The following is a 15,187-nucleotide window of genomic DNA, read 5'->3' on the forward strand; positions in this document are numbered from 1 at the left end:
ACTTAGGATTGAGAACAGAATTTTGCTGCTTTTGTTTTAATGTTTGTTTTTGAAAAGAAAATTATCAACATGGGTATGTTGAGAAATTAAAAGGATCAGATGTAGGATTTAAATCCAGGACTACAGATTCTGGCAACTAAGGGACATGATGTCTGCACAGCAAGCTGTGAAACCTTGTAACACTGGGACTCAGACACAGGTGGAAGCATCTTGAATTGTAGAGATTGAGTGAGTATGGTTTATGTCACTTTAGCAATATTTCAGCAACATGAAATGCCAGAAATGGACTTACACATTGTACCCTTGTGGGGAATCAAACCTGGGCCTTCATCATGATGAGTTAACGCTTTAACCACTAGGCTACCCCACCATTTTGGACTGTAGTGCAATGCATACTTCATATAAGAATTCTTAATCTAACAGCAAGACCACATGATACTTGGTATCAAAGAAAACTACATGTGAATCATTCATCTGTTCTAGTTTGTGTCTTCTTTCCATACATTGTGAGAAGAATATCTAATTACCACATTAGCACAAAGTTCTCTGAAGTGTGCTCTAACACAAGACACAATTCTGGCATGCATGTCCAGATGTTTGGTGACCATAAAACAAAGACTGCAGTAATTCCCTTTCACATTAACTAGGGCCAGTTCAAGGTATTAGCGGCTATTCCAGGAAGCAGACAAAACCAATAACCCATTCTGCAGACATGGTTTGTAGAGAACTAACAAGAATGGTTGTCCTTAAACATCAATTGAGCATGGTAATAACCTGCTCCTTGTTGACATTACTGCACCTCTGGCAAACAGGAAACCAGATGCATGTTGGGTAATTGACAAGCGCAATGCTGTTGAGTTTCATTATAAGTCTTAATTTGTCATGCTTTTGCCAGTATGTCCGATCCACCTTCATGTTTCCTGGTAGCAAAGAGTTAGTTGAGCTGTATCATGTACTCTTCATGTCAAACTGGGAGGGACTGAAGAATTAAATTGCTTCTGAGTATAGTTTTGGATTACTGGGAATCTGAAATATTTATTGGTGTTTGGGGAATCAAGATTAAAAGATTATAGTCTTAGACATACTGATTCTCTTCTGTGAGTTGTGTACTTTTCAAGAGTTTAGTCTGTGTGTGGGTGATCAGCTGTTCTACAGAATATGATGGTTCAAACATCAAACTCTGCCAAATAATATACAGCGTTTGGATCATCCTTAAACAACCAATGACAAATGCTGTGGGCAAATACGAATCAGTTTTCTCTGTCAAGTATTTTGGTACATAAGCATTTTTCCTGGGATTTTCTATCCATGAAACAGATAAGACAGATTTCATTATTCATGGTTCAACAAATATAAATATCAACATTTTTGTCTTAGAACAAAGCATGATAAGAGCAGCATTTGTCTGTAATCAAATTTCAAAGTGACAACTTACGGTCCATTATGACATATGGAAACCTTGACGTATGAGATACAGAAGGAAGTACAGAGGAAAAATAACCATCTACATATAAGCACACAAAATATTGAGAAAAAATATTATCCACAAAGTTCTTATACCTAAAGACATTTGAAATATCATATTTTTTGTCATGCAAAGTGTCCATCAAGTGAACCAAGAATCATATCCAGATGACACATTGTCCAACTTCTTTTGAGAACGAAAATAATTCCAAGACCTTAAGCCAGAGCCCTTGAGATATAGCAGTGCACATTATTCTTTTAGAGGTTCCAGCTTTGGATACATAAAAGCTAATTTTCATATGAAATGTCAATCATAAAAAGGAAAGAAGTACATAAGACAAATCTAAAGAAACATTCATAGCTGATGCACTTTTGCTGTTTTGGAAGGCGAAAAGTGGAACAATGTTTTTGGTTTTCAGGATATGTTCTACAAAGCCAAAACATTTTCTGATCAATAGAACCATGAGGATTAGGTGCATGTACTGTAAGCAGCCTGCTTCAGTTGCGTGCCAAAGCCAATTTGGTAATACCCATGTAAGACCTTCCCCAACATTACACAGCCCTGTTTCTGACAACCAAGATTTAGTATCCTATTGGTATAATTGGACAGAAACAAGAACTGAAAAAATCTCTAATTTCACTGGCTTATTGAGGTATAAAAAAGAACAATGATGGATGAATGAAAGAGGAGCATTTTTAGCAGATGAACTCGTGTTGTTGTATCATTCATCTGTTACCAGTGAGACACAAGAAAAAATGTGCTCAGATGTGTCAGTTTTGTAAATCCTAAAAAGACAGAAATTGGTTTGGTATGAGGTATTGTCTTCAAAAGCCACCTGCTTCCTGATCAACTGGCATGTCAACTACTTCTTACTATATTCCTTTCTATCTTTAATCAGCATGCTAACTCAATGGATCATGGAATTCATAATTATATTGTTATATCCCAAAAGTTTTACAGATATTTTAAAATTACTGGCATGTTTCAGGAGTTGGCTGAATACAGTGTTAACTTTAAAATAAAGATCTTTATGATGTAGACACAACTGTAAAATCGACTGTGCTTTTGCCACAGATTTCTTGTGAATTTGGAAAGGATTTTGTTGCTTCTACTGTCATAATGAAGATGTGGGTTTGTTCCCAAAGTGTCAAAAAAGGCAGTGTAAAGTGACGCCCATTTCTGGTGTCCCCACCATGATATTGCTGGAACAAAGCTAAAAGTAGCATCAAACCATACTCACTCACTCACCCAATGTGTCAAGCCCATTTCTGGTATCCCCAGCAATGATATGGCTGGGGAATCCTTACTCTCTCATTCACAGATGTACATAAACTAATATAGCCAGACTACCAAGATAGCTCAACCTGAGGTACCGCTAAGGATGAAGCACAGCAATGGGCAATTACAAATTTCATTTGTGGACACCAGGTGAAAATAGCTGCTGATAATCTGTGTTTTCTGTATCAGCCACTGACATGATGACACATGATCTAAATACCTTAGTACTGACACCCAGCAGACTACGAGACGAGAGTCGGATGAGTTTTACTTAGGGACTCTCCTCTTTTCTTGTAAGTATCATCATAAAAACCAGTGTCAGGTTGAAGTTAGTTCTTGATGCTCACATCACACTGTAACAATCCTGAGCCTAGTGATGCAGTGTTGAGAGGTTTTTCCCATACCCCACATACCAGTGTCAGCACAGATAACCATGTCCCTGATGTTATTTTTACACAGATTGTAATACTTCCTGAATTTGGGTGTGTGCACCAAAGCCGTTGTCTGTGACCTTGCAACATATCATTGATCAGTGTTTCTGATATCTCAAAATAACCCCTTCATTTTCTCCAAAACCATTGCTTCCATAACCAAGTCATCTTTAAACTTAAAACATTCAACCTATTTTCAGTTTTTGTTTTGCTTCAAAACATCATTTACCTAGATCTGTACCTTTTTTAAAATTTAAAACAAGAAATCACATTATCCCAGTCACTGAGTCTTTCATAACTCAAGACCAATGCTGCCCCTGCCCTTGAGTGTTCAAGGACATTATTTCTTAGCCCTTGTCTTTGTTTCCTTTATTTACCATGAAGTATCCTGCACCTCCACACCCAACAATACCTACAATAGTTACTTACTTTAGTGATGCCATCATAAAAGGCTTTGCGTGCCAGTGTTGCTGGGCCGTCCACAGTGCGTCCGTCATCATCTGGCCCCCAACTGGCACTATAGATGTGTATGTACTGGGGGTTCAGACTGAGAGACTGGGCTTCCACAGAATCAGTTACATCCCCATCAAGCATGCGGACACCTAAAACCAAGAAACAAAGTCAGTATCTGGAAACTAAAATAATCAGATTGAGCCTCCTGTCACAAAGAACTAAAGTGATCGTCAGTCACTAAGATAACCATAGTGCAATGTTGAGATGAGACTTTTGGTCAACCTTAGTAAAGGTTGCTTCATGAAGGAAGCCCCAGGCCTGATCCTTGGGCAAGCATAGTGATTGACAGAGTGAGTACCAGATCCTTAGTTCAAGGAAAAGCAGAGTGTCAACCATGTTCATAGTTTAAAACTGGATTTGGCCAATGAGTTACCTACCAATGTATATCCACATCCAGAAGTAACTGTGTACCTTCTGTGTTGCGATTATGTTACATTTATTCCATCACAGCAATTTTTGTATTGAATACTTACAATGTACACCGGCTTAAGGTATAGTTGATACAGAGACGGAATGTAATGTCACTGGGTTTGAACTACCATCAACTACTGCAGCAAAATTGTTGTACACAGCTTTAAGTTAAGATTTGGAGACTAAATGAAAGGTCTCTTGGGTTGATCTACCATCATAATACAGCTGTAAAATAACAATTGCCATTCTGTCTTTGGAAGCAGACCATATAGTTCTCAACTCATTGTAGCAATTCATGGCTCAGGCCAAGTTAGCAGGGCTGGCTTGCATCATGTTGGAAGGGAAGTAGTGATCAATGGATATTATGACCTTACATTACATACACCACCCACTACTCCCACAGCCTCCTAAAACCTTCCCTGGCTTTATTTCAGGACTGCTGATTGGCAACAAATAAACCTACTCCCTTCAACACATGTAGATCACTAATGCACCTAAGGTAATGCCTGTCAGCTGGTCAATGGGAGAAGGCTTCTATGCAGGTATCACAGCACTTCCAGACTTTGTGGGTGGGCGGTGTCATGCTGTAGGTAATGAGATGGTGACACTAATTCTATACATTTGTACGTCAGACTGTATCCATTATTTTAGGCCAGCTTTGCAACTACTTGTATAACAAATGGTGTCATATTAATCTTGTGCAGATTTCCTTCCTTGGAAGAGTTTGTGTAAGTGCAATTGAGGCTAGTGGATATGATGGGATTTGAGAGGATAGGGAAAAGAAGCAGAAGGCATAGGAGGAAGAGCAACGAAGATGGTGGTCAAGTATGTAAGTGAACTGTGTTTTATGCCACAGGAAGCAACCCCAGCTGTATCATGGCATCCCAGAACTAGATTAGTTAAAGGCACTATTCCATAGCAGCATTAGTTCATGCAGACACATCATCAGGATTGCCACAGAGCCTAATGAACTGGTTGTCCCAGTCTCTTCAGATTATTCATAAACTCCTAGAATCAGAATTGCTGGAATTGTACTAGACACAGCTTTCAGCACTGATTTGTCATGAATGTTCTCAAGAGTTTCATCACCTCTATTTGGATAAGTTAAGGGTATATAATTCATCTTCCTAAGATTCCGTAAGGTAGGAGTTGTCTTTTGAGCACAAGATAGGGGAAGAGTAGGAGAGGATGTTGGGACTGACTTCTAAACATTAGTCTGTAATGAAAATACCTGTTTTGTCAGGGAATTGTCCTTCGTATGAAAGCATTGCACTCATAGAATATCTTAATTTTCAGTAATTTCCTAAAGCATTGAAGATTTGTTTTTGATTCTTTTTATCTTCATGTTTAAATGTTTATTTTATCAGAGACATGTTGTAATGGCCCTGAGCTGACCAGTTCTTACAGATACCTACTATGTCCCCTTAATGCTTTGTACCAAGCAGGATAACAACAAGTAAACTTTTGAACATCTTTGTGTATGATACAGCCAAGGGATAGAAACAACAACCTTCCACCTTATGTACTGATGTTCTATCCACTTTGAAAGGACAGTGAATTTAGTGTTGGGAAGTAGAGAAACTGAAGAGATTCGGTTGTCTGATGTCAGAGATGAGTGAGTGACAGGGCTAACATGGCTATGACAGACAAAATACTGTATACACTAGTGTTGAGAATAGGTTGAAATCTCACAACTGATAATTGTTTCATTACCAACAAACAGTCATCGAAAAAGAAAAAATCGCCATTATTCAGATTTTTCTATCCAGGTTGCTATTGCAGATATCTAATAGCATGATGCACCTTGCTACTATAAAGTGATGACTAATACAGCATGAGCGTAAGTGTCCTAGAGTCTTCAAGAAATATTCAGTCATGACATTTCAGTAAGTGAAGTGACTCTTCTAATAAATAAACACATTTTCAGACCCTAACAACATCAAGGATATGTTCATTTATGAAGTGTTTCAAAGACTAAAACAGGAGTTCCAAAATCGTTCGCATTCGATTATGAGAAAATGGGATCGATTGCTTGGTCGTTTGGTCACTGCAACCAATTTTCGATTATTTCCAAGAATTGGAACATTACTAGTATACACTGGGTCAGACATAAGTATCTTGACTTCAGGACACTTGCTTGGTGTCAAGTGTGTCAAGTTAGCAGACATCTGTGTCCTCACCTCCAATGTTGGCCCCATAAGCTACTCCAACACTGCACACATTGTTGTCGGCTTGTGCTGCCACCTCTCCAGCACATCTCGTGCCATGTCTGAAACATATACATCACTTACACCAACTGCACACCAACTGCACACCAAATGTACACCTACTGCACACCAAGACAATGCACATTCAACAGACATCTATCTTGATGGCCTGAGCATTATGACATAAAAGTGATCAGCCACACTCATATCAGAATTTGCAAAAAAGTAATAGAGTATTGACTGTAACCTTTTATCTCAGTAACAATATACATAGTTGTATTTTCCTAGTCCTCCACAACTGTGCAAAGTATGTCTTTATGGTAAGAGAAAACGTTACACCACATCAGCATTTTTTCAGTAATATGGCAACTAAAGACTTCAAAACTGAATACACATCTTCATTACATAATATGCAATCTAACCAGATGTATTTAACTTAAACCACATGAAATCAGCCTGTACAAAAACAAAATATTGCACAGCTTGTGCAAAAACAGCTCTTTTTACCTGTTTTCATTGGAGTAATCATATCGAGGTTGGGGGTCAGGGTCATGGCCATTGACATCATAACTGGCTCGCTCATCCTGAAATAACAAGACAATGCATAAATATTTGGCTTTTCACAAAGGAGCTATAGAGCACTATACATTGTTATATACCATCTCATTGAAATCACCATTTAATATCACACAAAGAAGGAAAGAGACCTCTTTTTCTGTTTGCAAATAGACTAGGAATAAGAATTTATTAGTTGGAATACATGAATGTCACTGTTCAGACTGGCATGGGAATGAATGAAATTTGAAAATACTAATTGAAAATATTCTTCAGTGTTTTCTGTCATACATGCATTCTGACACATCATCGTCATCATCATCATCATCATCATCAAACTATTTCATCTGCTTTTCTCATTGTCTTACTATCAATCACCAAAACTTATTCTACCATGACTTCAGTAAATACTGGATTGTGATTGGTTAATCAAAGTCATCCAGAGGTATATAATCACGTTATATACCTCTGATTTTCAAACACATCATGTACTTGTTTAAAATCTGAATAACACGGTTATGGTAGAATGGAGATAAACGTATTGTGTTGGAAAATCAGCGGTATATAACGAAATTATAATAGCTCTAAATTTTGTATTTAGAGCTATTATAATTTCGTTATATACCGCTGATTTCCCAACACAGTATGTTTATCTCCTAATTATCATCATCAAGATCACCTAAACCATCATCATGGCTGCTTTCACCAAAACAATGAACACAAAAACTCAAAGCAATCTGAAGATGCAATATACATCTTTCACATATTGTCAAAACACTTAAATATTACACCCATGCTATGCATGTACAATTTCTCTCCTGTATCTTGCCACTTCTCTTACTTGAAGCCCCATCCACTCCATTTATCAAAGCATAAGCATAGCATCTTCTTGATGGCAGTACTGTTCATCTTCCCTTCTTAGTCTTCATTATAAACACAGCTGAACCACACTATGAAATGGCCCACCCTTAGATCAAATTTTGTTCTTTGGGCATTAAGAAACTTGATTCTGCTTATTAAATGTTATTGGACTACGTCCACCTCTGCATAGTGACACTGATACACTATGTGTGTTTATGGTGTATTAGAGTAAACCAGATTTCTACACCCAGCGTTTGAGGTACCCCACCTGGCTAATGAATCAAACAGGTTTTGACTTTCAGATACTGCCACACACCAGTTATTAGTTTTCTTGGTCTCGTAAGCTGAATTCAAAAGAGAACATGGTATTTTCATCCTTTGTTTGATGGTCAAGATATTTACTTATCTCAGTTTGATTTGATGCCTTGGATACTGAAACTCACAATATTTTCAATACAAGCATACATTTTGGGCATGCAAATATGGAAAATATGTTTCATATCTCAGAGGTGTTATTATGTATAAGCATTTTAGATACTGTAAGTATGGACACATTTAACAATAATTTACATAAATTTATCTCGATTGTTTTTTAATTATTGCTTGCAAACTCCTGCTTTGTGCTTAATATTACAACTGTCACTTATTTCATTGATTGTCTCAAAGTTAGTTTTAAAGATGAATAAAATCGAAAACTTCTTTTCATCAATCATATGCTGTCTATCCCAGACTGTAGATGATACATTAATTAAATGATTTTTAATGGTGCCTTTATTACCTCAAGAAGATGGATGCCTCCCAGCCTGCACAGTAGACATACACAATATATTGACCCCTGCCTGAGAAAGTCTTAAAACTTCCTTATGTCTCAAAACATCAAAACAATTACAAGAGTGAAGTTCACACTTTTCTCTTCCAAAACAAGACTTACTCCGACGACTCAGAGTCTTACTCTGTTGTGGCAAGAGAAAAAAAATACCCTACCTGATAATTTCCTCAAACATAATTACCTGCCACAGAGAATCAACTCCTTTCAAACTACTATGGACTATGAGCTTAACTTCAAAGTGTATCTGTGTATATTTCTACATCAAAGAAGTGTTGTCACTGCAAATTGATTCTGCTTGTTGTATTACATGAGTGGAAAAACCCTACATGACATTTTATAACTTAACCTGCATTTGTCAGGATAATCGCAAGAGACAACTTTAATCAATTATTACTAGAACGTCATGTCTTTCTTTGTATTCTTTCCTAGTTAGTAGTATTTACATTATTCTATAAATATAAGACTTGACCATACTGTCATCAGACTATTGCTGAGTGCTGCATTAACCAAAAAACCTAACCAACCAACCAACCAACCTTTCTGTCATTGAGCATTAGGTCTTTCATTATACAGGATTTTGTCCTCAATACCTTAGAAGTTCTAACCCAGATCTTCATGTATCCTAAGCAAAGATGTAGTCCAGGAACAAACATTGATCTTTACTGACTTTGGAGTAACATTTTGTTACACATAGGAATCATCCATTTGTAAACAAAGGTGTATTTCTTCCATCCAACATTTATATCTATCTTTTTCTGACTTGGTCATGACTCATACTCAATAAGTAAATGAAAAGATATTAGGTGATAAAAATATCAAAGTTTGTTCTTTGACATCTTGATGTTGATGAACCACTACATTTTTATTTCTGATCAAAGTAATGAAACATGGACGCCACTAATCCTAACTATACTTCATTTCTAAAAGAGATAACATCCAGTTGTTTTATGAGATAAACATACATAATATCAACAATATCATGGCCCAGCTCAGATTGACTGTTGTTTGTAAAGGGCTGCTACTGATGTGTTTGATCCTGAATTCATAAATACCAAGTTATTTTTTCACCCTAATGACAATATACCATGTGATGCATTAATTCTGTCTTAACGGTGTCATGCATGTTCAGTACAAGCTTTTTAACCACTGGATCCATAGTAAAGGTTAATTCAATATTGACTCAGTCAACATTTTATCGTAATCTACAATCATGTTGATCATAAAGGGCTTCAAGAAACTCTGCCAGCAGCCACAGCAGTGGTTCATATACCAGAAGTCACATGGGTTTGTACAGCACAGATGGGACACATTATTACATAAATCATTCCTCATGGAAATCGATTATATGTTGACCTTCATACCAAGCAGTTTTGATCATGCAAAGATTACTCAATTTTCTCTTATTAAATTATGATTCCTAAATGAAGTTACAAGCTGAATTTATAATCTTTTAACATTATTTCAAGATTTTCATCAAAATATGTTGCACAGAAAATCCTGGTAGATTAGTAACAGTCTGACAAAATAATAATCATAGCAAGATTTGATTTCAGAATGAACTCCAGTGAGCTACATGATACCGATAAAGAATGTTCCACAATCACTTCACTCTGTGACTCTTTGGCAGCAGTTCTCCTGAGGAAAACCATTCGAGGTAAGGTGAGTAAACAATTTCAACAGGTGATACTGGAGATCCCCATGTACACCTGTCCACCCCATGACTGGGGTTAACCAGCCACTTTCACCTACAGCTTAATCATCTACAGTAGTGACGCTTTACAAATAATACGTGTTCATGTGTTTGTTTTCTCAGACACAATATGTAACTTATTCACCATGTTAACATATGCAGAAATTAACACAGGCACAAGGATTATTAAAGGTGGCTACTTGGTAAAAGCCTGACATATGGTCAGTGTTGAAGTTTCACTTCTATCTTTGTAATTATAAAGTCTTATTCACTAGCTATGATCCATACCATTAAGCTGATTAAAAGAGTTTTAATAATGACTGGCTGCCATGCAATTGATGTGTTCATAGAAAATCAACAATGTTGTTATGGAACAGTATCAGCCACAGGAATTTTAGTCCATCTGCAGTAAAGTTCCAGGATCAGCAAAGAATGGAATTAGCACAGGATTAATGACATTCCTGAACTGCTGAACACCAGTCCTTAATCTCAGACATGACCAGACAACAAATTACTGATATCTGGCACTGGCCATGGATGTGAGTTGACGTTGTCAAATCATGCAAACAACTTACACATTTTATGAATATGGAAAGGTTTTCGTAAAATTTGTGCACTGAGTATTTTTTTGAACCCCATACCCAGTAATATCAACCTACATGATGCAAATAACTGCATCTTGAACAAAAAAACCCCAGTAAGTGATATTATGAACAATGACCCTCACCAACAGGGTAGAATAACATACCGAGTTACCCTTACCATCCAACCCATTAAGCCACCAGCAAAGGCAGCCATGAATTCTAGCCCAGAAACCACACGGATATCTGGCACTGAGGTTCAAGATGAAAATGGCCTTAACTGGATGATTGACAACAGAGGGTGTATCTGGCCAGAGCAAAAGAAAGTTGGTAAACTCTTCATGCTGATATTGTAGCAACGAGCTGTCAGAAGTCTAACCACACCCCTATTAAGCCTCCTTATCAGTTGTGGAAGCATCTGACAGTTTGTATTTGTCTTCAGTGTCAGTATTCTACAATTCCATACTGTCACAAGGTGGAACGGGGTGATGGAAAATCTACATGATACTAATTGCCAGTCAACTTGTTTAAACTGAAAATATTGCCATCTCATATACACTTAAAGATGGATATGCCCCCCACCACCACCCATCCAAATTCCCAAACAAAAACAACTTCATGTGTTTTTACTTATCCAACATCTATGTTTTAAAGTAAATTAAGTAAGTGGCAGGGCATATTCTTTTGGGAAGACCTGTGGTGTCATCACTGATTTTCAATGATCCATTCATATATGCTTGATTCTTTTTTCTGCCAAATCTGTTTCTTGGATAATTGAAAGTTGATGTTGTCGGTCACTGACTTTTGACATAAAGTGGGACTATTCTAAAAAAACAACCTTGAATTAACTTCAGAGTTCTCGGTTTTGTTTGTAGATTCAATTTTGGATGTAAACAGTTTACAGGACTAGTCGAGAGTCTTAAACACAGATATTATTGTCCTAAAGAACAATGGCCAAAAAGAGAGAAAAAAAAAATCACAAAAAAATATGACTTGTTTTTGGTTCATGTGTGTTAAAGAGGCAAGTCAAGATAAGTGGATAATAGAAGGACAAAGGATTATATTTGTTGTGTAGAAATTATTATTTAAACTAATAATTTGTACCTTCAAGACATGTGCAAGTCTAGGATAGCCTTGAATCTGATCATCATGGCAAGACTCTAGTACTGATTCCCTACAGTACCATGTCTGAGGACAACTTCTGCTGTCTCCTGCTGTGACACTAGAGTGATGGTAAAGGAAATTTATACCCACATTCACTAACCACGTTATTCCTGTAAAATAGTTATTTCCACAGAAGTCTAGAATATATCTTAGCCTTCAAAGTTTTCATAATTCGCCAATCACATTGACTTTTTCACCTCCCTTGGGTCTCATGAAGCTACTGCTTCCAGCAACACTTGATAGCCAGGTAGGTTAAACAGTCTAATTACAATGGATTTAGAGATTGTTTAAAGTGCCAAGGCTATAATCCCATCACTCCTTCAGGCAAGAGACAGACAGGCGTGAAGAAGATGAGTTCTGGTGGCATCTGTAGATAAGCTGCAGATGGGTAGCACCACCTACAGAGCTCCAGGTCAGGCTGTTGGAGATAAGCTAGGGACATTCGATGTCTCCTGAAGCACACAATCAGTAGTGCAGATAAAACACTTCACTGTTCTGACCACTAGATGTGTTTATATCAACATGAAACCTGCGTAAAGTGTGATTGTAAGGAAATATGGTCACTCTGGTTATCTGTTACAGTCAGATAGGAAAGCATGTTTGGTTGTTTGTAAATGTTTGATGTCCAGTGTTTCTGCTGATGCAGCATCTTCAAATGATGGCATACTGCATGTGTGATTGTTTTCTGAAGTGGGTTTGTGTAGACACAGCTATCAGTGTGGCATCACCTCTGGAAGCAAATAAAATCTTCAACAGTTAAAATCACTTTAGTTGGACCCATTAAAGCCACATCGAGATACGTCATATCCTGATGTATCCTTGTATCTAAGTTTTCAAACCATCAGTAACCTGTTCCTGTTTTAACCATGCAGCAATTCAACTTGTATGTATCAGTCTTTCATATCAGACCTTCATACTCCATCACATGACAAATCTTTCTTTTGACATAAATGTTTTCTCAATATCTAGTTGTATGCAGCAAGCATAAGTGGTCTGAAATCTGTTCCCTGTGGATATCTGTGAAGATCTGCAGTGTCAGAAAAGGTTCTTGCATCAGCAAACAGCAAGTGTGATTGATGGTTACATCTGCCCATATTGGATAGTGTACTCCTACATTAAAAATCAACATTTGTCATTTTGTTCAAAATCACACATCTATCAATTCAGTGTTCATTACAAAGTATATCCAGTGTTATGGTAAAGCTCACTGGCTCTAAAGTTTATTCAAAATTGAATTTGATCCTACTTTAATTTTCAACATTTTCAACTGTTATCCTGCAGATGAACATATGGAAAGTAATATATATTTATACCATAGTTTTATGTGTGATATAAGATTTAGCTCCATACATTATTCTTTGTATCAGCAACTCTTTATTGTTTTCACCATGATTACCCAAAACATCTTGTCATGACCATTTTTGTCCTTGTTATCACATAACAGGTAAATTCAATTTCATGCTTCCATGACTCAATATAGACTGTCAGTTTTTGATAAGGCACAACATGTATATCTATTGACAATGTTTATGTGAACTCGGCATAAATTCATAACATCCATATTCACTGAAACTTAATAGAATTGATAACAGAACTGGGAATGTTGAAAGGATGGAGGTGCTACAGACTGTTAATGAAGACTTGTCAGATGCTGTGATTTTTTGGGGTTTTTTTGCGTACTTTTTTAAACCAAAATCCCAAAATGAAATGAATTCTTTTTATTGCCTCATATTGCTTCCATCTGATTATACTACATATAATAAACTGTTGTAATGTACATCGTTTATGTATTGATTTTTCTGTATGTTTGTAACTACTGTGTTCATATTTGTAGTTTATAGAATATTGCTACTGTTTCTTGATGGAATGCTATGCAATAAATATCTTAGCTTATCTTATCTATGCAAGTGTGACTCAGATGAGTTGTCATGTCCAGAAATGTACGCTAATAATCATGTGAAAATACTTCTCATGGCAAGAATGTTTATTTATCAGTCAAAAGATTTGCATGTGGTTGGATTGATCATGCCAATATTATTTGTAATTATAATAAATCCATTTAGATGTAATCAAACTGAGCACAAATTTTATGTCTCTGTATAACCTACAAACTGGATGGCTCATGGCAGCTTAAACCTACATATGGCTCTATAGATATTCTAGTTTTACTGCAGTGTAATGGTAAAGGTGCTTGACTTGAAGGCCTGGAATTGATTCTAAGAGTTGTTACACTTTAATTTCAGTCATAGTATGAACTGCTACCAAAGCATGAGTCTAAATCTAACTTTTAGGTTTAGTATGCAAATCAATCAATTAGTATGATATGGCCAAACAACAAAAGCACTATATGCCTGAATCAACATTCCACTGAGAAACAGCTGCAACATGGCTTTATTTCCTGACAGTGTGGTTAATATCATGTGCACCTAGGATTCCTTCCCAATAACAGGAACAGGATTAAGGCAGCCACAAGAGGATTAATTTATGTGACTACTTCACACACACCACTGAACCATTTCCATTGTGTCACCTTGCCAAGTGTCCGGTTTTAGCCTAGATATTGGTCTGTGACATGTCTTCCTTCCAACCCTTGCCAAGCCATCACCTGACACTATTACCATCATGGGGCTTGACCCCTCCTTACCCTCCCTGACCCCTGCACATCAATGAACCTGTCCACATACATCCAGATAAATCCCTTTGACCTTGGGAAAGCAATCATTGGGAGACAGGAATAGTGCAGAGAGTTTAGATTCCTGTCTATGGGTGGGATGGGGAGTGGTGACCAATGACTAGCTGTCAGTACTACTCTAAGGCTAGTTTGGCTCCACCCTAGTCTGTCTCACACTCCATGAACCACATTATTTTCCCTTCTACCCAGCTCTCACTGCAATAATACAACTAATGACGTAAATCTCAATTTTCCTCATTTTCTGGTGCCAATATTCAATTTAAATGGAGTTAGTTCTATCAATATCATATTTAGCACTTAGCACTACTCTACTCCAAGGCTAAACACCAATCAAGAACCAAGAGGGGGTTATTCATTCAGAAATACATTATTGTTTGACGAGATGCCCAATCAGTGACCATATCTATTATATGTCTCTGTCCCAATGTATACATGAACATGTGAAAGTGACTTATCCTGATACTTGTCACATATCTAATTCCGTTGTTATCAACAATATGTTTACCTTGA

General features: G+C 37.0%; 1 protein-coding gene across 2 annotated transcripts in view; it reads right to left on the reverse strand.

Annotated features, from left to right (window-relative positions):
- Positions 1 to 15,187, reverse strand: part of LOC137277704 (furin-like protease kpc-1) — a 201,887-nt gene that overhangs the window by 39,785 nt on the left and 146,915 nt on the right. For both annotated transcript variants that reach the window (XM_067809584.1, XM_067809583.1), the window contains exons 5-7: positions 6,813 to 6,889; positions 6,279 to 6,367; positions 3,604 to 3,776 (exon numbers count right to left, since the gene is read on the reverse strand). In XM_067809584.1, the coding sequence (XP_067665685.1) occupies positions 3,604 to 3,776; positions 6,279 to 6,367; positions 6,813 to 6,889 (339 nt within the window). The remainder of the gene's footprint in view (positions 1 to 3,603; positions 3,777 to 6,278; positions 6,368 to 6,812; positions 6,890 to 15,187) is intronic.

The sequence above is a fragment of the Haliotis asinina genome, chromosome 3 (genome assembly GCF_037392515.1).
Source record: "Haliotis asinina isolate JCU_RB_2024 chromosome 3, JCU_Hal_asi_v2, whole genome shotgun sequence".
Lineage (NCBI taxonomy): Eukaryota > Metazoa > Mollusca > Gastropoda > Lepetellida > Haliotidae > Haliotis > Haliotis asinina.